General features: G+C 37.8%; 1 protein-coding gene across 2 annotated transcripts in view; it reads left to right on the top strand.

Annotated features, from left to right (window-relative positions):
• ASCC1 (activating signal cointegrator 1 complex subunit 1) overlaps window positions 1–22,184 on the top strand; it is a 103,787-nt gene that overhangs the window by 37,342 nt on the left and 44,261 nt on the right. For both annotated transcript variants that reach the window (XM_046026862.1, XM_046026861.1), the window contains exons 6-7: window positions 2,905–3,041; window positions 9,571–9,690. In XM_046026862.1, coding sequence (XP_045882818.1) covers window positions 2,905–3,041; window positions 9,571–9,690 — 257 coding nt within the window. The remainder of the gene's footprint in view (window positions 1–2,904; window positions 3,042–9,570; window positions 9,691–22,184) is intronic.

Genomic DNA, 22,184 nt, shown 5'->3' with positions numbered 1-22,184 from the left:
GGATTATGATCTGACATGGGACTAGTATCAGGATATTTAAAGAATTCATATAACTCAACAATAAAAAAATAGGAAATGGGCAAAGAAATTGTATAGTGGTTTCTCCAGAGGGGTTGTCCAGCAAAGACGTGAGAAGATATTCAACATCATAGGTCAACAGAGAAATGCAAATCAAAATTCGATGAAATACTATTTCATACCCAGTAGGGTGGCTATAATAAAATTTTAAAAGAAAAGTGGTAAATATTGGCAAAGGTGGAGAGAAATAGGAACCCTTCTACAGTGCTGCTAAGAACGTTAAACGATTCAGCTGTTGTAGCAAACAGTTCGGTGGTTCCTCAAAAGATTAAGCATTAGAATTACTATATAACCCAGCTGTTCCACTCTTAGGTTTACACCCAAAAGAATTGAAAACATGGTAACACAGAAACTCATACATGAATGTTTATAGCAGCATTATTCATAATAGCCATAAGATGGAAACAACCCAAATGGCCATTAAGGGATGAATGAATAAACAAGTTATGTTATATACATCCAGTGGAATATAATTCAGCCATAAAAAGGAATGAGGTACCAGTACATGGTAAAATTTGGATGAACTTTGAATACATCCTAAATAAAAAAGCCAGACACAGCAGTCACATATTGTATGATTCCTGTTATATACTATATCCGGAATAGGCAAATCCAAAGAGACGAAAAGCAAATTGGAGGTTACCAGGGGGTGAGTGATTGGGAATGAAGAGTGATTATTTAATGATTATGAAGTGTTTTTATGGGATGAAAAAAAGTTTGGAAACTAAGAAGGGCTGATGGTTGCACAATATTGTAAATACAGTAAACATCACTAAATTGTACACTTTAGAATGGTTGTGTATTTAGTGAATTTCACTTCAGTTTTTTTAAAAAGGGAGATGTATGAGTATATTTATATTTTTAAAAAAGATGTACTTGTTTGACAGAGCGAGAAGGAGTACAAGTAGGAGAGCAGCAGGGAGAGGAAGCGGGAGAAGCAAGCTCCCCACAGAGCACTGGGCTCTATCCCAGGACCCTGGGATCATGACGTGAGCTGAAAGGTGACACCTAACTGACTGAGAAAAGGATGACTATATTCAGTGTGGCAACTCCAGTGTCTGGATGTCTCTCCAGATTTATTTTTCACTCATCTCTCTGCTTGAGAGAATTCATTCTTAACACATAATATTTCACCTGAAAATACTACAGTGTCTGCTAAGATAGAAACAGTGTTTTTGTAGAGAGTATATTGTTCTTTAGGGAATCCCATAAGAGGCCCAGTTGCTACTGGGCCAACAAAGTTGATAAAGGAGCAAAAGATATTCTTAGAGCCTACATTTAGAGTGCATTCTGTGTCTCTTGGGCTTGCCATTGTATCAGGCTACCAGTTCCTTTTTAAAAAATTTCTTTTATTGAGGTGAATTTCCCATAACACAAAATTAACCATTTTAAGGTTTTTTTAAAGATTTTATTTATTTATTTGACAGACAGAGATCACAAGTAGGCAGAGAGGCAGGCGGGGGTGGGGAGAAGCAGGCTCCCTGCTGAGCAGAGGGCCCAACTTGGGGCTTGATCACAGTACCCTGGGATCATGACCTGAGCCAAAGGCAGAGGCTTTAACCCACTGAGCCACTCAGGCGCCCCAAAATTAACCATTTTAAAGTGAATGATTCAGTGGCATTTATGCATTTAGAGTTGTGCAACTATCAGTGCTGTATTATTCTAAAACATTTTCATAACCCCAAAAGGAAATTCTGTACCCATTAAGCATATCCTTGTCAGAATTTGTTATTTTCTGCTTTTTTTATTATAGCCAGCCTAATGGATATGAAATGATATCTTATTGTGGTTTTGATTTGCATTCTTCTAATGAATAATAAAGTTGAACCATCTTCATGTGCTTCTTGGCCATTTGTATTTTTTCTTTGGAAAATCGTCTACTCGAGTTCATTTTCTTTTTCTTTTTTCTTCTGAGTGTAGAGAGGGGCAGAGGGAGAAAGAGACTCTTAAGCAGGCTCCATGCTCAGGATGAAGCCCAAGGTGGGGCTTGATCTCATGACCCTGAGATTATGACCTGAGCCAAAATCAAAAGTCAGATGCTTAACTGACTGAGCCACCCAGCCACCCCTCAAGTTCATTTTCTATTTTAAAAATTGGGTTCTTTATTTTCTAGTTGTGGAGTTGTGTTCTTTGTATATTATGAATATATACCCTTATCAGATATATGATTTGCAAATATTTCTGTCATTCTGTAGGTTGTGTTTTTACTTTCTTAATATTGTCATTTGAGGGGCACCTGGGTGGCTCAGTGGATTAAGCTGCTGCCTTCAGCTCAGGTCATGATCTCAGGGTCCTGGGATCAAGCCCCGCATCGGGCTCTCTCTCTGCCTGCCTCTCTGCCTACTTGTGATCTCTCTCTCTATCAAATAAATAAATAAAATCTTAAAAAAAAAATTGTCATTTGATATACAGAAGCTTTAAATTAGGTGAAGTCTCATTTATCTATTTTTGTCTAATGTTGCCCACACTTTTGAATTCATATCTAAGAATCCACTGCCAAGTCCAAGGTCATAAAGATTTTCCCCTAAGAAATCTCTTTCTTTTATGAGTTTTATGATTTTAGCTCTAATATTTAGGTCATTGATCCATTTTGATGTAATTTTTATATATGTTATCAGGTGTGGGTCCAACTTCATTCTTTTGTGAGTGGTCATTCAGTTGTTCATTTGTTGAGGAGACTGTTTTTTTCTCCATTAAATTGTCTTGGCATCTGGTTGAAAATCAGTAAGTCATAGATATCTGGGCTTATCTCTGAGCTCTAAATTTTATTCCTGCCATTTTCTTTAATGTGGACTTAGTGTTTTTGTTTTCTGTCTTTGACAACAGGATCATGGGGTTGATAGCACCATTTTCCAGAATCCCAAAAAGCTTCACCTAACCATTGGGATGTTGGTGCTTTTGAGTGAGCAAGAGATCCAGCAGACATGTGAGATGCTACAGCAGTGTAAAGAGGACTTCATTGAGTGAGTGATCTGCAGGAAAGGGGAAGGGTGGTCACCTTGTACTGGCTTCTCTTTGGTATCACAGACTTGTTTTTGCACTTGGGCGAACTTGTCACATGGCAACAAGGTCTGTTGACTCACCCACTTGTAAAACTTAATATTAGACCATTGTCTGAAAGGGTTAAAATGGGTTTAAAGCATATATTTACAAATTTTTATGGAAAGACTCTACCTTAAATTATGCTAATTCAGTAGGCAAATTTTGTTCTTAACAGGACATCCCATTATTCTCTCCAAAAGGAAATTCTTTTCATTACCTACTCAATAGTATAGAGTACTGTACTAGTTTCTTATGCCGGTGAACACATTACTACAAGCTTGGTGGCTTAGAACAGTGAAAATTCATTATCTTATAGTTCTGTGGGGTAGTCTGATACGGGTTTCACTGGGCTAAAATCAAAGAATCAGCAGGGCTGTGTTCCTTTCTGGGGGCTCAAAGGAAGAGTTCATTTCCTTGCTTTTAAAGCCCATCTTCTAGAGCCCACATCCACATTCTTTGGCTAGTGACCCCCTTCCTCCATCTTCAGCAATAGCAGCTTTCCTTCTCTCTGACCCTTCTGTTACCTCATCTCTGTCTCTGGCCATAGTGGGGACGGTTCACTGCTTTTAAGGACTCGTGATTTGATTGAGCCCACCCAGATAATCCAGGATAATCATTCTGTCTCAGACTCCTTAACTTTAATCACATCTGCAAAAGTCTGTCTGCCACATAAGGCAGCATATTTACAAATTCCAGAAAATAAGATGTGAGCCTCCCTGGAGGGCCATTATTCTATTACCACAGTAACTCAAACATTATATAATAAGATTCCTTACAAAGGTCTTCATTGTATTTCAAGACTTTAATTTTCTTTTTAAAATACAGGTAGTTGTGTAAGAATACTAAAAACTGTCTAAGCAGTCTGTTTTGGTTCAGGGAAAACGTTGCTATTCTGGGGGCAGACTTGTTATTCTTTTCACTATAAAATTTTAATTTACATGTACATCTGACCTAACAGTTTTATTTTAAAGAATCATCTCTTCCCTACCCTTTGCCCTTTTTCTTAAGATTGATGAAGAATAAGAGAAATTTGAAAACTGACTCACTTGAAGAGGTGTTTTTTTTTTTTTTTTTAATTCAGTTATAATATTCAGGTCCTATACTATTTTAATGTGGCCTTGTAGAAATGGGCCCCCTAGTTCATTGGATAAGACAAGGTAAAAGGATTAAAATTTTTTTCATTTATATGAAACTGTGTAGTATAATGACTTATATGTGGGCCAGTTCTCCTTTTCCTTTGTTTTGAAGGCAAGATATTTTTCTTGAGCAAAATCATAAGCTGATTGGGTTTGTAGTCTGCAAAGAATACTTCTTTGTCTTGATCTTTGCTCACTGATGGACATAACCATTTCTCTCCTAACCTATCTTAACCTAAAATTCAAAATAATTGAGTATTTGTAATTAAGTATTTACAACTTCCTTGCCCAAGGTAAAGCTTTATGCTTTACCTTACAAAGTGGAGCATTAGTCCTGATACCTTAACTTATTTCCAGATCACTTCTTTGTTAAATGAAACTGCATTTTCTTGGCTGCCATTAGGATAATTTTGCTAAGAAGAAATTTAAAGGTAGATATTTGTTTAGGAAGGTATTTATTTTTTACCTACAAAAATCAGGTCACAGGTTTTTAATCACTGAATCTTTATCCTGAGCTATGGGAGGATTTAGCTGAGTTCCTCCCTTTTATGTCTCTTGGTGCCTTTTGTGACTAAATGCCAAATCTGAGCACTTTAAGCATGTCAGGGTTGGTGTGCATAGGAAATGAAGAGCAGCCTTAATAGTTCCTAAGAATTTTTGACATGACAGGATGAAAACAGTAATTGTAGTTTTTCAAATTCAGCAAAGCTTTTGAAATAGGACAAAGTTACATTGCCAAAAATCTGCAGTGCAGGCAGAAATTTTTTTGAAGATGGTTTTTTCAAAAAGCTGGAAAGATTTGAAACCAGCAAATAAAGTAAGCCTCCCCAGCCCTCTTCTCCCACCTTCTCCTCTGCCGCATATACTTGTTTAAAAAGTACATAGTGCGAAATTAATTTATTTCTGAGGAGAGTGAGAATCAGATTGACTGTTTAGATTGGCTAGAAGTGCCTTGTTTCCCTAAAAGGAAAAAAATGTTTCCTAAAAAAAAGTACATGTGTACATACACACACACACACGCACACACACTTATACAATAGCCTTGGTGAGTAAAATTTATCATTTAACTTTTTTCCCTTCCTTATTCTTACTCTTTGATCTCAGCCTTTGTACTTGGTATACTTACAAAGACTGACAGTAAATAATGGCATTTCTAATCTGAACCTTTTTATGATGTAAAGATACCAAATTAAAATATAAGAAAGGAAAACACTGCAATTGAACAGATTAATATATAACATGCTGTAGTACTTTGATGGCTTTTTAAGTGGAGATATTAAATAGGGGTTCCCTGGGTGACTCTGTTGGTTAACTGTCTGCCTTCGGCTCAGGTAATGATCCTGAGGTCCTGGGATTGAGTCCCACATCAGGCTTCCTGCTCAATGGGGAGTCTGCTTCTGTCTCCCTCTGTCTCTCCCCCTGCTTGTGCTCTCTTTCCCTCTCTCTCTCTCAAATAAATAAATACAAATTTTTAAAAAAGTTATTAAATGAATAGGGCTCCACTCAGACTGAATTAAAACTGTGCTGCTATATAGATATTTTAAAGAAATGGGTAGTTGAATATTTGTTTTAAATTTTGGGGTGTTTTTTGAGTTTAAGGGATGTTACCTGACCAGAAACATAACTTTGATTTCACTTCTTAAGCTAACGGCTCATGTAGCTCTATCGATTCCAAATGAATTATTCAGTGTTCAGTAAACTCCGAAGCTTTAAATGTCTCCCTTGTGACTTTTCTTTGTGAGATGTAGAGCACAAACAGCACAGTGGCTCAGAGTGTATAGTCTGACAAATCTGCAGTACTTTTAAATTCCAGTATCACTCTTCCTGTACCTAAGTGTTCCCTGTAGGCCTGAGGTAACACCAAATAATAACGTAAAAAGGGACAAGAGCAAGGAGAGAAGAGAAAAACACCCACAGACAAATGTTGCTTCCTAATCATTGCCCCAGGTGTTGCTCAGTTGAAAAGTATGCTCACTGGTGTCCAGGGTAGGATAGTTTTGTCACCAAGACAAAGAGCATGTATTGGGCAAACCACCGAATTTGTTTCTCGGTAAATCCTAGGGAAGGTCAGAAGAGTTTCTGATCCTACTCCTAAGGGCAGGCTTTAGGTCCTGTTTCATTGTTTCATTTTTTGTTGTTCCTGGTACCCCAGCTCATTCTAAAGATTTGAGGTGGTTTGGAGTGAGGACATACATACAAAAGAAATGTTAAAGTCGGGGAGCTCAGAAACCATAAAGATGGAATGGGAGAAAATGTTTACCAGAAAACCAAGGAAAGGTTATAATTGTACTTGAGCAATAGAATTCGGTAGTTTTCAAGCATTGGTATACTTGAACTACATTCCAGAAGGAAACACACTGATTATCATCGTTCTTAACTGATGAAAAGGAGCATAACAGTTTTTTAGGAGAGAATCCTTTGCTTGTTCTCAATCTGAGAAAAACCTGTCATGTAAATATTAACCCAAAATGATGATGAGCTGTGTCTTTATCAGGAATTTTGCAGAAGATACAAAAACATTGGTCACGTGGTTCTCTCTTGTTATTGATCCCTGGAATTTGAGAGTGTAACTTTAGACATAATCCAGTAAAAACATTTTAGTGGGAAACTAAACCAGTGGTTTGGTGCTTTTGGGAAATCTAACTATGCAGGGTAGAGCTGAAATCAGCAGAGGAATGTATAGTTAGTATTAAACTGTTTTTCTCATGTAAGTTTGGTTGACTGCACTTTGAAAGGATTGAATGGCAGTCTTTCATATTGAATTCTTTGGCTATTATTTGGAATTTAGATATACTGTGTTGTTGGTTGAAGCTACAGGCCTCAGGTTATAGTTCGGAGCTTGGCTTGTGTTTTGGAATACCCCACTTATTAGAGGTGGTAATAGGGATACTTAGGATGAAGGCAATAATTTTTCTCGACTATCTGGCCAAAATAGTAATTTGTTTCTTACTGAAAGAGATCCTGGTCTTGTGCAGTAATATGGTCTTCAAGTTTTAAAGGAAATTTTTTTTTTTTTAAAGATTTTATTTGAGGAGGAGAGAGCACAAACAGGGTAGTGGAGAGGCAGAGGGGGAGGGAGAAGCTAACTCCCCACTGAGCAGGGAGCCCAACTTGGGGTTCAATCCCAGGATCCTGGGGTCATGACCTGCATCGAAGGCAGACACTTAACCGATTCAGCTACTCAGGTGCCCCTAAGAGAATCTTTACCACGAAGATTCCTGGCTCCAGAGGGTCTCCCTATGGCCTTGGTTCAATATCAAGAGAACTTTCTTCAATTTGCTTTTTTGAGAATTGCCTTTTGGTGGATCCCAACATCCTTTTGCCTTTGATTAGTGCCACATGGTTTTCAGTGACATTATAGGGAGGTGTCCACATTCTTCTCAGAATTGTCCAGAAAAGCCTCTCTTTTTAGAGTAGAATATCTGCTCAGTGTTTACCAGAGATTTATGGAGTACCAGGTGCTGGGAATCCAGGAGTAGAAAAGATGGATCGACTTCCGGGCCTTGTGGGGCTTGCAGAAGACTGGTGGTGAGTTGATTTTTAGCTGGGTTTTAGCTTGGCACTGCAAGGCCATTTCTGGTTGAGGTACAAGTCTGTGTAAGGAGTCTGGGAAGAAGCAGGATGGTGAGGTTTTACTTAACAGAAAAGTAATACGTGCACACGTGAAACTAATATAATGTATATCAGTTATTCTTGAATTAAAATAAAGTAATACATACTAGTTTTGGAAAAGTCAAAGCTGCAGATAAACAAAATACCACTTTTAATCTTATTACCTAAAGATAATTACTATTAATGCTCTCACACTTTTTTATATGCATGTGTGTATTTTTCCTTTAAGGTGTAATTGACTTACAGTAAAATGCACAGATCTTAAGTGTAGTTGATGAATTTTAACAAATGCATACACTTTGTAACTTCAGCCAAATCAAAGTGTAGTACATTGTCATCACTCTGTGAAGTTCCTTTATGAACCTTTTCCGGTAAATTCACTTCTTCCAGAAATAACTGTTGTTCTGATTTCTATTTCCATAGATTAATTTAGCTTGTTCTTGAATGTCACATAACTAAAATCATTCAGTATATACATTTTTGTGTTTGACTTATTTTGCATATATGTGTAATAGATAAACTTATGTTTGGCTGCTTTTGCTTCTGTATTTTTATATTAACTTTTTAATGGATAATACATTTATGTGGTTCAAAATTTTAAAAATACAAAGGATATGCAGTGAAGAGTTTCCTTTCCAGTGCTATTCCCACCACGCACCCTGCTCTCCTGTCTAAAGGCAAGAGATTTTAGCAGCTTCTTTGTATCCTTCCAGAGATTTTATGTATATACAAGGAAATGTATATGTGTGTATATAAATTTTCTTACCCTGTCTTTTGCACAAATAGTAACCTATAGCATGCACATTGTTGTGCACATTTTACTAAAACCCTAATGAGTATTTAATCTGTTTCTAGTCTTTGGCTGCTCCAAACAATGCCTCAATCAAACCCTATGCATAAATTATTTTTCATGAGTATGAGTATAACCTATTACATCATATCAGGAAGTATGTATTGTCTGGTTCTTTTTTGATGTGTGATAAGCCTGATCAGTGGGTTCAGGTGTGGTCAGCCCTCTGTAAGGATCTCTTTTATTTTCTCCAGCCTTCGCTGTTAAGTTCTAGAAGCCATTGCTAATCATTGTCTCCATCCATTATTTTGTCAGGGGTTGCAAAATGGTAATATTATAATTTTGTCATTACTACTGCATCTATCACTTGGAATTCTTCTGTAAAGAGCTTCCCTTTATCAGCTATGGTTGGATATGTAGCTGAATTCATAATTATTTCCTTAGGTTTGGCTCCTAGAAATTGAATTGCTTGGACAAAAAAGGGTTTCTATTTTTGAAGGTTTTTTATAAATATTGCCAAATTGCTGTTAAAGATGTGGTACTACTTTATACTTCCACCATTGTTAGATGAGTAAAATGGTGTTTGCAGCTTGTAGAAATAATGAAATAAAACCCGAGAGATGAGCAGCAATGTCTTTGTCAATCAGAGCTGTCATTCCTTGGCTTTTTTCCTCTGAGTGTAATAAACTGGTATTGACATAACTGTAGTGTGACTTTGGAAATACTTGTGTTTCTAGTTGGTGTGCATAGAATGTGTTAATTTTGAAATTAGAAGGATGATTAGATAATACTGTTAGTAAAAAAGCCCAACAATTTCATTTTTGTAATATTTCACTCTGTATAATAACCATGTTTAAAATGGCCCTTTCAGATTAAACAATTAGAAAAATCTAATGTTTTTTTCCTTTGCAGTGACATTTCTGGGGGCAAACCCTTAGAAGTAGAGATGGCAGGGATAGAATACATGAATGATGATCCTGGCATGGTGGACGTTCTTTATGCCAAAGTCCATATGAAAGATGGCTCCAACAGGTATGTTTCTGTGATGCTTCTTTGCTTCCATCAAGAAATTCCTAAAAGCATTCCTAGAAGTTCAACAAGTTTTGATTCCTTTTCTTTGATATCTTATTATTGTAGAATGTCAGTTCTTTTCTTTTTTTAAAAAAATAGGTAGCTAATATCTTAAAAGAGGAATTTGTTGTAGGAAAAAGTATCAGGATGTTAATCTGATAATTATTGAGTTACTTGGATGGTAGATATTGATTATAGCAATCTAGTTTTTATGAGCTCAGTGCTTTCTTCATGTTTTTCGGGTTATAGGAGGTGGGAAGGATGGCATTTTAGGATGGTGGTTGTAAAAGTGACACAATGCAGGTCTAGTGGATACCAGGACAAAATGGGGATAACTATACAAACTCTGTAGGATTATTAGGATTAAGTTAATTTACATGAATCTTAGAACAGTGCTTAGCACATGCAGACATCATCAAAACACACATCAACAAATGTTTACTGTTTTTTACTAGTGTTACTATGACACTTAGATCATGCTAGGGATTCTCGGTCTGCGACCCAGGCTATTTTGAGTCTAGCCTAGGCACCTAGAGCCATTTCCAGTGTTAACACCATTTATTAGTCTAGTCAAGTCTTCAGTGAGCAGAGGAACCAAACTTGAATTGGAAGTTTGTTTTTGTGGTCTTTTTATTAAGGCAAGATAGAACAGAACTCACACTGAACCAAAACCCCTCTAGAGAAGATCGAAGTCTCTAGGCAAGCCCCCAAATTGATTTGCTTTTGTAGAGGATCCCTTGTAAGGTTTCAGTTATCTCAATTCAAATTGATGATCTCAATTATCTCCTATCTCGATTCAATTGGAAGTGAATGGAGGAAGGCTGGAAAAGACAATAGAATCAGGTGTTGTATGTGTTTGGACCAGATTTGTCTTTCAGATACTTGACATATGCCTAAATAAGCATACTAATGACCTTACCTTAAAAAATTAGGTGCACATTGTTCGTTTAGGACATTTCTGCTAGGCTGGAGTTTGATATCTGGTATGGATCATTTACTTTGTGTTATAAACTATAACTATCCAAACATTTTCACTGTGTTGTAGGGCTGCTATATATGGGGTAGATTACTTTTCAGTTTTGTGAACAAAAAACAGTGAATGATAAGGTAGTAGTTCTCAAGCTTTTGGGGCACATAATCACTTTAATTTCTTAAAATTTCTAATTTCTTAAAAATTACTGAAGGTACCAAAGAGCCTTTCTTCATATGGGTTATAGTTATCAGTGTTTACCTTATTGGAAGTTAAAACTGCAAAATTTAACATTTGATAGTTCATTAAAAATAGAAATAATATATTTTTTATTATGTAAATAACATTTTTCATGAGAAATCTATTTCCCAAACCAAAAATATTTAGTGAGAAGGTAGGCATTGTTTTACGTTTTTGTAAGTTTCCGAATAGAATAGACTGGTGTGTTCTCAAATCTGCTTCTCTGTTCAGTCTGTTGCAGTATGTTGTTTTGATTGAAGTATATAAGAAAATCTGGACTCACATAGAAATGTATTTGGGAACATGAAGAGTACTTTAGTGGTATTTTTCGGATAATTCTGGATATTTGGTACTACACTAAAACTTGACAAGTTAGAGTTTTGAAAAGGTCATTTGCAATGGTGAACATTTCATACTCTTGCATTAAAATCCATTGGTCTCTTTTGCATTTTTTAAAAAGATTTTATTTATTTATTTGATAGAGATCACAAGTAGGCAGAGAGGCAGGCAGAGAGAGGGGGAAGCAGGCTCCCCGCTGAGCAGAGAGCCCGATGTGGGGCTCGATTCCAGGACCCTGAGATCATGACCTGAGCTGAAGGCAGAGGCTTTAACCCCCTGAGCCACCCAGGTGCCCCTCTCTCTTTTGCATTTTGACTGGATCTTTAACCTATGCTTGTATTGGTCATTTAGAAAACATTGGTTCACTGAGTTAAGCAGCTCTTCCAAATGTTGAGACATTTCATTATGCAATATTAAAAATGAATTAATCATGCTACTAATTTCATCATAGTCTTTAAGTATTAGGAAGCTGCCGTCAAGCTCATGGTAGCTGATACACATTTTCTAAAATTCTAATTTTCACTTGAGAGCTTGAATTTTATTATTGGCCAAAAATACTGTTTTCCTTGAAGGTCTTTTTTGAGAAAATGTCTGTCAAATAACCAAGTCTGAATAACCATAATTTGTCTGTCAGTTCTTTCAAATACAAATGGTGTTCATGGACAAAGAAGCTAGCTCAGCTCTAGCTCTGACAGCCTCACAAGTGCTTTTCCTCTCAACAGCCATCTACTTCGGTATGTAGCCCAACTGCTTTATATGTACTGCCAGTTTATCCCACAGGGATATTAAAAAGGCATGTATTTGAGGCCCCTGGGTGGCTCAGTCGGTTAAACATCTGCCTTTGGCTCAGGTCCTGTTGGGCACCTTGGCACTGCAGAGCCTGCTTCTCCCTCTGCCCCTCCCCTGCTCATGCTCTCACTGTCTCTCAAACAAATAAATAGAATCTTAAAAAAAAAAAAGGTATTCAAGGCCTGAGATTTAATAAAATTAATCATTTTTACTGTTTCATCAAGGATAAAGGAAACTAGATTTTTTTTGGACATATAATGAAAATATACTCCTGCTAGTAGTTTGGTGCTGCTGTCTTCCTTCATGCTGAGGTGCCGACAGCATTTTTGCACCATCCCTGTAAATGCCATTGCAGTGAAAAAGGCAAATAATGTCCTACAATTCTTATAAATATAGTTTTGGCCTCATAGACTACCCTCAAATAGTCTCAGGGACCTTCTAAGGTCCACAAATGATAGTGCAATAATCTTTGATCTAGGTAAGGGTTTTTGTTTTTGTTTCTGTTTTTTAAAAGATTTTACTTATTTATTTGACAGAGAGATAGCACAAGTAGGCAGAGTGGCAGGCAGAGGAAGAGGGAAAAGCAGGTTCCCTATTGAGCCCCATGAGCCCCATATTGGGGCTCTATACCAGGACCCTGGGATCACGACCTGAGCCAAAGGCAGATGCTTAACCACCTGAGCCACCCAGGCGCCCCACTTAAGTAAGGTTTTATTTCTAACATTGAAGATTGCACAGTTGCCAGTGAAATTATAACTAACTTGTTTTCCAGTTACTCTTACCGGTCACTGTACTTGGGTTGTATTATCTCCATTTTATCTTTGCAACATCTGTGTAAGATAGATGCTATTAGTGTGCCCATTTTATAGATAGAAAGGTTCACAGAGTTTAAGTAGTTTGGCTAAGGAAAGCCTAGACAGCAAAACCATGCTCTGAATCCCTAGGCCAGAATAAAGGTTTTCAGTGTGTGTATGCTAGGTTAAGTAGGATAGACTCTCTTCCAATTCTTTCTTCTAGAGTAAAATGGAAAGTTGTGACCCACTTTTTTTTTTTTTGAAAGTGGTAAAATTCGCATAACATAAAAATCACCGTTTCAGCCGTTTTAAAGTATATGATTCCGTGGCATTAAGGACATCAATAACATTGTGCAGCCATCACCACTGTTTAGTTCCAGAGCATTTTAATCACCCCAAAAGGAAATCCTATACCTTTCAAGCAGTCATTCCCCACTGTTCCATACCCCCCTATTCTCCTCTCCCCAGCTCCTGGCACTAAATCCACTAATCCACTGACTCTCTCTCTGAATCTGCCTGTTCCAGATATTTCCTATAAATGGAACCACACAATACGTGACCTTTTGTGTCTGTCTTCTTTCACTCAGCATAACATTTTCCAAGGTGTGCATGCTACACCTTGGATCAGTACTTGATCCATTTGGATCATGTAGCATGTGGTTTCCATGCTGCAACGTGGATCAGCACTTCCCTCCTTTTTCTGTCTGAGTGGCATTTCACTGTACAGAAGGACTACATTTTTGTTTATCCAGTCATCAGTTGATGGGCATTTGGGTTGTTTCCACATTTTGGTATTGTGAATAGAGCTGTCTTCAATTCTTTTGGGCTGATTCACTTTTAAAATGTACTAAAGTTTTTATTTCCTTGATTAACCTTGTAGTTTTATAGGGCATCATAGCCACTCAACCTGACCTCTGTTAATTTGTTTCCTTACTACTTTTTATGGGATTTATTTAATTTTTGTTCATAGTAATTTAAACCTTACTGTTGTGGAACTGAAATCTGTGCTAGCCTATAGACATACAGTTAACATGGTGCCATATGGAAAATTTAGATGGGATTATAGCATTTCATTAAATAATACAGTGAGTTTTTCCTAATCTATAGCTTCAAGTCTGTTTTAACATACAGATGTCATAGACTCCACAGTTTTAATTTACTCTATTCTTGGTGGCCCTAGAAGGAAAAAGAGAGATCACTGGAAAGAAATAATAAAATCATTATTTTGAGTTTTTCCATTGGATGTCTTTACCTTTTGCTTTAATGGTTAGACCCTTCATTCTATAGGAGGTCTTCAAGTGTAAAGAATATAAGTTTTTGAGACTGGAAGAAAATAAGAACTGGAGAAGCTAGATGGCTTTTGAAGACAGTGCTCAGACATAATTGGTATCCACATGAATGGAACAGTGGGTACTTCAAAGGTAAATACACCCACTATTTTCCCATAGATCCAGCCCTTACAAATTTTGCACACTTACTGTTGTCAGGGCTTTGTAAATTGAAAGGTCTGATGACATAGCCACTGAATCCAATAGTGTAATCCACAAAGAACATTTTTTAGTAATTCCCATCTCTCTTACTGCCTTTTTTTTTTTCCTATTACCCATTCCTCTTTCACAAGGAGAGACATGTTTATGTTATTTCAAAAAGATTTGTGAATTTCCATCCTCAAATTTGTGGGAATTACTAAGAGACTTAAACACCTCTTATTTAATTCAGTTTTAAAACAATTTGAATGCCTCCTTTGTGCAAGGTGTTTTGGGAGGCTGTGCAAATTGGTACAGAAAGGAACATTAAATCTTTTTGTTTGTTTATATGAAGAGATGCTACTCAGTGCAGGAGGCGTGGGAGAGAGGCCATGTATTAATGATACATTCAACTTTCTTTGTATGATTTCATGTAGTTTAATCAGAGATTCCTTCCCTTAAGCTGACTGAATGTGAAGCCTGACATTTAAAAGGATGGAACCACTTAGATCAGATTTTTCTTCTGGAGACTTTGAGCTGGGACACTGTATGTTCGCTTAGTGGTGCATCCTTGGGTTTGGTAAAGCATGACTGGGTGAGGAATTTGTGGCAGTGTTGTACTCATTACTTAGGAGTCAGCTGTTGCTAAGATTTAAGTATTGAAGAAAGTGGCTCTTCTGTTCTGTCACATGAGCTTCCATCCTTGCCCCTCTAAGAAGAATGGCTTCCTCACATTTTGCTGAGAACACAAAATCAAGTTGGCAGCTTCCTTCCTTTTCCCTCTCACAGTCTACCTGTTCTCATCACCCTACCCCACTCAATTTCATTCTCTTTCTGAAGAATGGCATACATTATCTCGGATGAGGCTATAATCTCTTGTTCTGCTCTCATTCCTTCTTACCTCCTCAAAGACCTGCTTCCATCAGCTATTCCCCCTTGCAGTGCATTTCTGGTCTTCTTTTCCCTCGGGCATTTTTCGGATGCCCCGCCTGTGAGGCATTGTAGACTCTAGGGCTTCCCTCTTGAGCAGATGTCAGTTAGAGTACACTGGGGTGAGGGCTGTGGTTGAGATTCTAGGGGAGCGTAGACAGGCAGCACAATTCTGCTCGTGTGTGGGCAAGTTCTGTAAAGGAAGGCTTCACAGAGGAGGTTTCTCTGCTGAATAAGGAGTTGGCAGGCCAAGAGAGTAGCATTTTAGGAAAAGGGAATAAGTAGCAGGTGCAGATCTAGAAGCACTATTATATGCCATGTAAAGGAAGCTGGATTTTCATTTGGTCATTTGTTTATTCAGCATGTATTTATTGAGTGCCTGTTGTTTGCCAGGCACTGTGGTAAGGCTGTGAATACAGAATGGTGAATAAAGCCAGGCACGGTCATTATCCCTATGTTGTATACAGACTAATGGAGGAATATTTGCTAACAAATAACACACAAATGTATAGTGGACCCTTGAACAACATGGGTTTGAACTGCACTAGTCCACTTATATGCACATTTTTCTTTTTTTTTAAAGATGTTATTTATTTATTTGACAGACAGAGATCACAAGTAGGCAGAGAAGCAGGCAGAGAGAGAGGAGGAAGCAGGCTCCCTGCTGAGCAGAGAGCCCCATGCAGGGCTCGATCCCAGGACCCTGAGATCATGACCTGAGTCAAAGGGAGAGACTTTGACCCAATGAACCACCCAGGTGCCCCCATTTTTAAAAAAAATACAGTATAGTACTATCAATCTATTTTCCTTAGGATGTTCTTAATATTTTCTTTTCTCTAGCTTAGTTTATTGTAGGAATACAGTATATAATACATATAACATACAAAATACATGTTAATCAACTCTTTATGTTCTCAGTAAGGCTTCCCATCAACTGTAGGCTGTCAATAGTTCAATTTTAGGGGACTCAAAAGTTAGCCATGGATTTTCAACTGCACAGGGGTCAACTGTAATTGCAAACTGTGATAAAGATGAAGCAGAGGGAAAATGGTGCTCTATTACAAGAACTATCATAGCAGTGTTGACTGGGGGGAGGGCAGGGTCAAGAAAAGCCATTCTCAGGAATCAGTATTGAATTGAGATCCAAAGAAGTGGGAGTTTGCCAGCAAAGGAGAGATAGGAACCCACGTGTTTGTTGTTCTAGGCAAAAGAAAATACAGAGCAAAAGCCCTGAGGCAAGAAAAAGTCTAGCAGATTCCAGATATGGGTGAGATTTAACGAGGAAGAGGTAGGGTAACGTGAGAGGGCCACATGAAGGAATTAGAGGGGCTTGGACTGATAGTGGCACTAGATAAAAGAATGAAGATTAAACAAGAAGAGATCCATATCAAGATATATCTGAAATGGAAATGCAGAGCACGAAAGACAGAAGATCTTAAAAAGAAGTCACCCACAAAGGGGTGACAGTTATAAGGAACTCTCAGTAGCAATAGTGGAAGTCAAAAGATAGCAGAACATTTTCTACAGAAAATAATGGTGAACCTGGAATTGTGTACTCAGAAAAAAAAATCTTTAAGAACAAAGGTGAAGTGTGGGCACCTGGGTGGTACAGTCAGTTAAGTATCCAACTCTTGGTTTTGGCTCAGGTCAGTCCTGAGATTGAGCACCGCATCAGGCTCTGTACTCACTGTGGAATCTGTTGAAGATTTTCTCCCCTCTCCCCATCCTGTTCATGCTCTCTCTCTCTCTCTCTCAAATCTTTTAAAAAATGAACAAAGGTGAAATGAACAAAAACTCTGAGAATTTATCACTGTGAGATGTTTATAGTTAAATAATGTATCAAGGATATATTTCAAGAAAAGGAAAATGAATCCAGAGTGTTGAGGTGCAGGAAGGTTAGTTTGAGATGTAGAAAAGAATGGTAAATACATAAAATGCAGACATTGTCTATACAAAACAATTATTTTATAGTGGGGAGAGTTTTTTAAAAATATAGAGCTAAAAATAAATAAAAATTTAAAAAAGAGAACATTAGTCAGGTAACATAAGTGTCAGCTAAGAGCACTGCAAGTCAAGACTGAAGAGAATTCTGGAGTTGAAGTATTCTAGTTTTTTGTTTTTTTTTTAAATTATTTGGAGGGGATGGTGTTAAGATATTTCTTAACTTTGTTAAGCTAAATGCATACCGTAAAAATTTAAAAGTAGGGGCGCCTGGGTGGCTCAGTGGGTTAAAGCCTCTGTCTCCAGCTCAGGTCATCATCCCAGGGTCCTGGGATCGAGCCCCGCATCAGGCTCTCTGCTGGGCAGGGAGCCTGCTTCCTCCTCTCTCTCTGCCTGCCTCTCTGCCTGCTTGTGATCTCTGTCTGTCAAATAAATAAATAAAATCTTTAAAAAAAAAAATTTAAAAGTAAACCTAAAAGGACAAAGGAGCAAATATTAATTTATAAAAAGGAGCAAGAAGCATAGGAAAAAGTGGGATGAATATTTAAACATAAGATGATAAGAAGTCCAGATATATTTATATATATATATAATATTTTAATGATACATGTTAATGAATAAACTCACTGGTTAAGAAAGACATATTAAACAAAATTCAGTTATATGCTCTTTACTGGCTAGAGTTGAAAGTAAGTAGCCAAGTTACAGTGATGACAATGATGAAAAAAAAAAAAAGACACCATCCGTTATGGTAGCACCAAAACCCATAAGGTACTTAGGAAATAACTCCAACAAAGTGTGTGTAAGACCTTTTTGCACAAAATTATAAATTATAAATAAATTGAGAGATTGTTCAAGTTCATTGATAGACTTAGTTCCATAAAGATAGTAGTTTTCCTCAAATGGTTCTATATAAATTTAATGCAACTCTGAGACTACATATGTAATTGAAATAAAGAGCCAGGAATGGGAGGGGGAAGTATTTAAAAGTCATTATAGGAATCCAGGTGAGAAATAAGACCTGAACTAGAATAGTAGTGACAAGAACTGATATGTAGATTAAAAAAGAGTGAACTTGGGGCACCTGGGTGGCTCAGTGGGTTAAGCCTCTGCCTTCCGATCAGGTCATGATCTCGGAGTCCTGGGATGGGGCCCTGCATCAGGCTGTCTGCTTGGCAGGGAGCCTGCTTCTCCCTCCCCCTCTGCCTGCCTCTCTGCCTACTTGTCATCTCTCTCTGTCAAATAAATAAATAAATTCTTAAAAAAAAAAAAAAGAGTAAACTGCTTGATTGGGCAGTTTTTTGAAGGTGGAGTGTAGGAGTCATGGATATGATCCATTGCGTCTAAGCTGGTTAATCTCAGGAATACAAAGATGAATTCAGACCAGGAAATCTAATAACATCCAACTCAATAGATCATATTTAAAAATAATATCTAAATACATGTCTAAGAGGTTTTGATGAAATTCAGCCTCCTTTTTTTTCATTAAAAACTTTCAGAAATGGATTGGAAGAATAAATATTGTGAAAATGTCTATGCTACCTAAAGCAATCTACACATTTAATGCAATCCCTATCAAAATACCATCCATTTTTTTCAAAGAAATGGAACAAATAATCCTCAAATTTATATGGAACCAGAAAAGACCTCGAATTGCCAAAGGAATATTGAAGAACAAAGCCAAAGTTGGTGGCATCACAATTCCGGACTTCAAGCTCTATTACAAAGCTGTCATCATCAAGACAGCATGGTACTGGCACAAAAACAGACACATAGACCAGTGGAACAGAATAGAGAGCCCAGAAATCGACCCTCAACTCTATGGTCAACTAATCTTCGACAAAGCAGGAAAGAATGTCCAATGGAAAAAAGACAGCCTCTTCAATAAATGGTGCTGGGAAAATTGGACAGCCACATGCAGAAAAATGAAATTGGACCACTTCCTTACACCACACACGAAAATAGACTCCAAATGGATGAAGGACCTCAATGTGAGAAAGGAATCCATCAAAATCCTTGAGGAGAACGCAGGCAGCAACCTCTTCGACCTCAGCCGCAGCAACATCTTCCTAGGAACAACGGCAAAGGCAAGGGAAGCAAGGGCAAAAATGAACTATTGGGATTTCATCAAGATCAAAAGCTTTTGCACAGCAAAGGAAACAGTTAACAAAACCAAAAGACAGCTGACAGAATGGGAGAAGATATTTGCAAACGACATATCAGATAAAGGGCTAGTATCCAAAATCTATAAGGAACTTAGCAAACTCAACATCCAAAGAACAAACAATCCAATCAAGAAATGGGCAGAGGACATGAACAGACATTTCTGCAAAGAAGACATCCAGATGGCCAACAGACACATGAAAAAGTGCTCCACGTCACTCGGCATCAGGGAAATACAAATCAAAACCACAATGAGATATCACCTCACACCAGTCAGAATGGCTAAAATTAACAAGTCAGGAAATGACAGATGCTGGAGAGGATGTGGAGAAAGGGGAACCCTCCTCCACTGTTGGTGGGAATGCAAGCTGGTCCAACCACTCTGGAAAACAGCATGGAGGTTCCTCAAAATGTTGAAAATAGAACTACCCTATGACCCAGCAATTGCACTACTGGGTATTTACCCTAAAGATACAAACATAGTGATCCGAAGGGGCACGTGTACCCGAATGTTTATAGCAGCAATGTCTACAATAGCCAGACTATGGAAAGAACCTAGATGTCCATCAACAGATGAATGGATCAAGAAGATGTGGTATATATACACAATGGAATACTATGCAGCCATCAAAAGAAATGAAATCTTGCCATTTGCGACGACGTGGATGGAACTAGAGCGTATCATGCTTAGTGAAATAAGTCAATCGGAGAAAGACAACTATCATATGATCTCCCTGATATGAGGACATGGAGAAGCAACATGGGGGGGGAGGGGGATAGGAGAAGAATAAATGAAACAAGATGGGATTGGGAGGGAGACAAACCATAAATGACTCTTAATCTCACAAAACAAACTGGGGGTTGCTGGGGGGAGGTGGGATTGGGAGAGGGGGAGCGGGCTATGGACATTGGGGAGGGGAGGCGAACCATAAGAGACTATGGACTCTGAAAAACAACCTGAGGGTTTTGAAGGGTCAGGGGTGGGAGGTTGGGGGAACAGGTGGTGGGTGATGGGGAGGGCACGTTTTGCATGGAGCACTGGGTGTTGTGCAAAAAGAATGAATACTGTTACGCTGAAAAAATTAATAAAAGGGGGGAAAAAAAAATAAACTGTTAGTTCACCAAAAAAAAAAAAAAAAAAAAAAAAAAAAAAAAAAAAACTTTCAGAAAATAGAAAGATATTGCCTAATATAATGAATATCTATCTTAAGGCAGAAGCTAGCAATCCTATTGAATGGTTATTCTTTGGGTTTATCATCGCCATTATAATCAGAAATAAAGCACGATTGCCTATAATAACCATTATCCTTAAACACGTTGTTCAGAAAGTTCACATTAAATCCTAAACTATAGGGCGCCTGGGTGGCTCAGTGGGTTAAGGCTCTGCCTTCGGCTCAGGTCATGATCTCGGGGTCCTGGGATCGAGTCCCGCATCGGGCTCTCTGCTCAGCAGGGAGCCTGCTTCCCTCTCTCTCTCTGCCTACCTCTCTATCTACTTGTGATCTCTCTCTGTCAAATAAATAAAATCTTTAAAAAAAAAATCCTAAACTATAAAACACAGTGCAGTTGAAGACAAAAATTGCCATTGAGGATAACATTATAGTCTACTAAAAAAGCTCTACAATTGATAAGACATCAGTTAAAGTGCTAATAAGTGGTTGGACAAAAATAAATACCCCAAAATAAATAATTTAGTACTAATAAAGTAAACACCATAAGAGAGACACAAATGGGTAAAATGACCCCTGCCTGAAGGACCTTAAATCTCCCTAAGCACTAAACTATTAAAAGAAAACACACAAATTTTAAAAATAGAAGAAAACGGGCGCCTGGGTGGCTCAGTGGGTTAAAACCTCTGCCTTCGGCTGGGGTCATGATCTCAGGGTCCTGGGATGGAGCTGCACATCGGTCTCTCTGCTCAGCAGGGAGCCTGCTTCCTCCTCTCTCTCTGCCTGCCTCTCTGCCTACTTGTGATCTCTGTCAAATAAATAAATAAAATCTTAAAAAAAATAGAAGAAAACTAAGTAGATGTTTGGTGAATGACTTGAGGAGTTCCCTGCTAATAAAGCTATAAATTAGGACAAAATTTCCAGAAAGCAAATTGGTATTTTTATTTTATACTTCTTGGACTTGCTTATTTTCCCTATAGGAATTTTTCTAGTGGAATTAATCAGATCTATGGACAGATCTCTCTATGTGGGAAATATCCATTCCAGTATTGCATGTAGCAGTATATGCAGGAAACATTCTAGAGAAACATCACGATGGGGCACCTGGGTGATTCAGTGGGTTGGGTCTCTGCCTTTGGCTCAGGTCATGATCTCAGGGTCCTGGGATTCGAGTCCCTTATTAGGCTCTCTGCTCAGCAGGGAGCCTGCTTCCTCCTCTCTCTCTCTGCCTGCCTCTCTGCCTACTTGTAATCTCTGTCTGTCAAATAAATAAATAAAATCTTAAAAAATAATCACGATGAGAGAAATGGGAAATAAACTGTGATCTATAGAATAGAGAATACTGGGGATCAGCTGGGAATGATATCTGGAAAAATGGGAAGTATTCACTGTAGAGTATTATCTGATGAAAACAGATTACAAAATAATTTGTAGATACACTTTTACTTTTCTCTCAAATGTGGGAAAAGAGAGCAAAAGAGAAATAAATCATTTAATGTCAGTACATAAAACTCTTATCAGTGGTTCTTTCCAGATAGCAAGTGATTTTTTTTTTTAGCTTATCTGATTTTTTTTTTCAATAATGTCGGTATAATAGTCAAGTGTTACAGTTGCTCAGGTTTACTTGGTCAGGTCAGGGTCAGTAGTAATTAGC

This window comes from Meles meles, chromosome 13 (genome assembly GCF_922984935.1).
Source record: "Meles meles chromosome 13, mMelMel3.1 paternal haplotype, whole genome shotgun sequence".
Lineage (NCBI taxonomy): Eukaryota > Metazoa > Chordata > Mammalia > Carnivora > Mustelidae > Meles > Meles meles.
The sequence above is the reverse complement of the archived record's forward strand: the minus strand, read 5'-3'. Positions and strand labels throughout refer to the sequence as shown.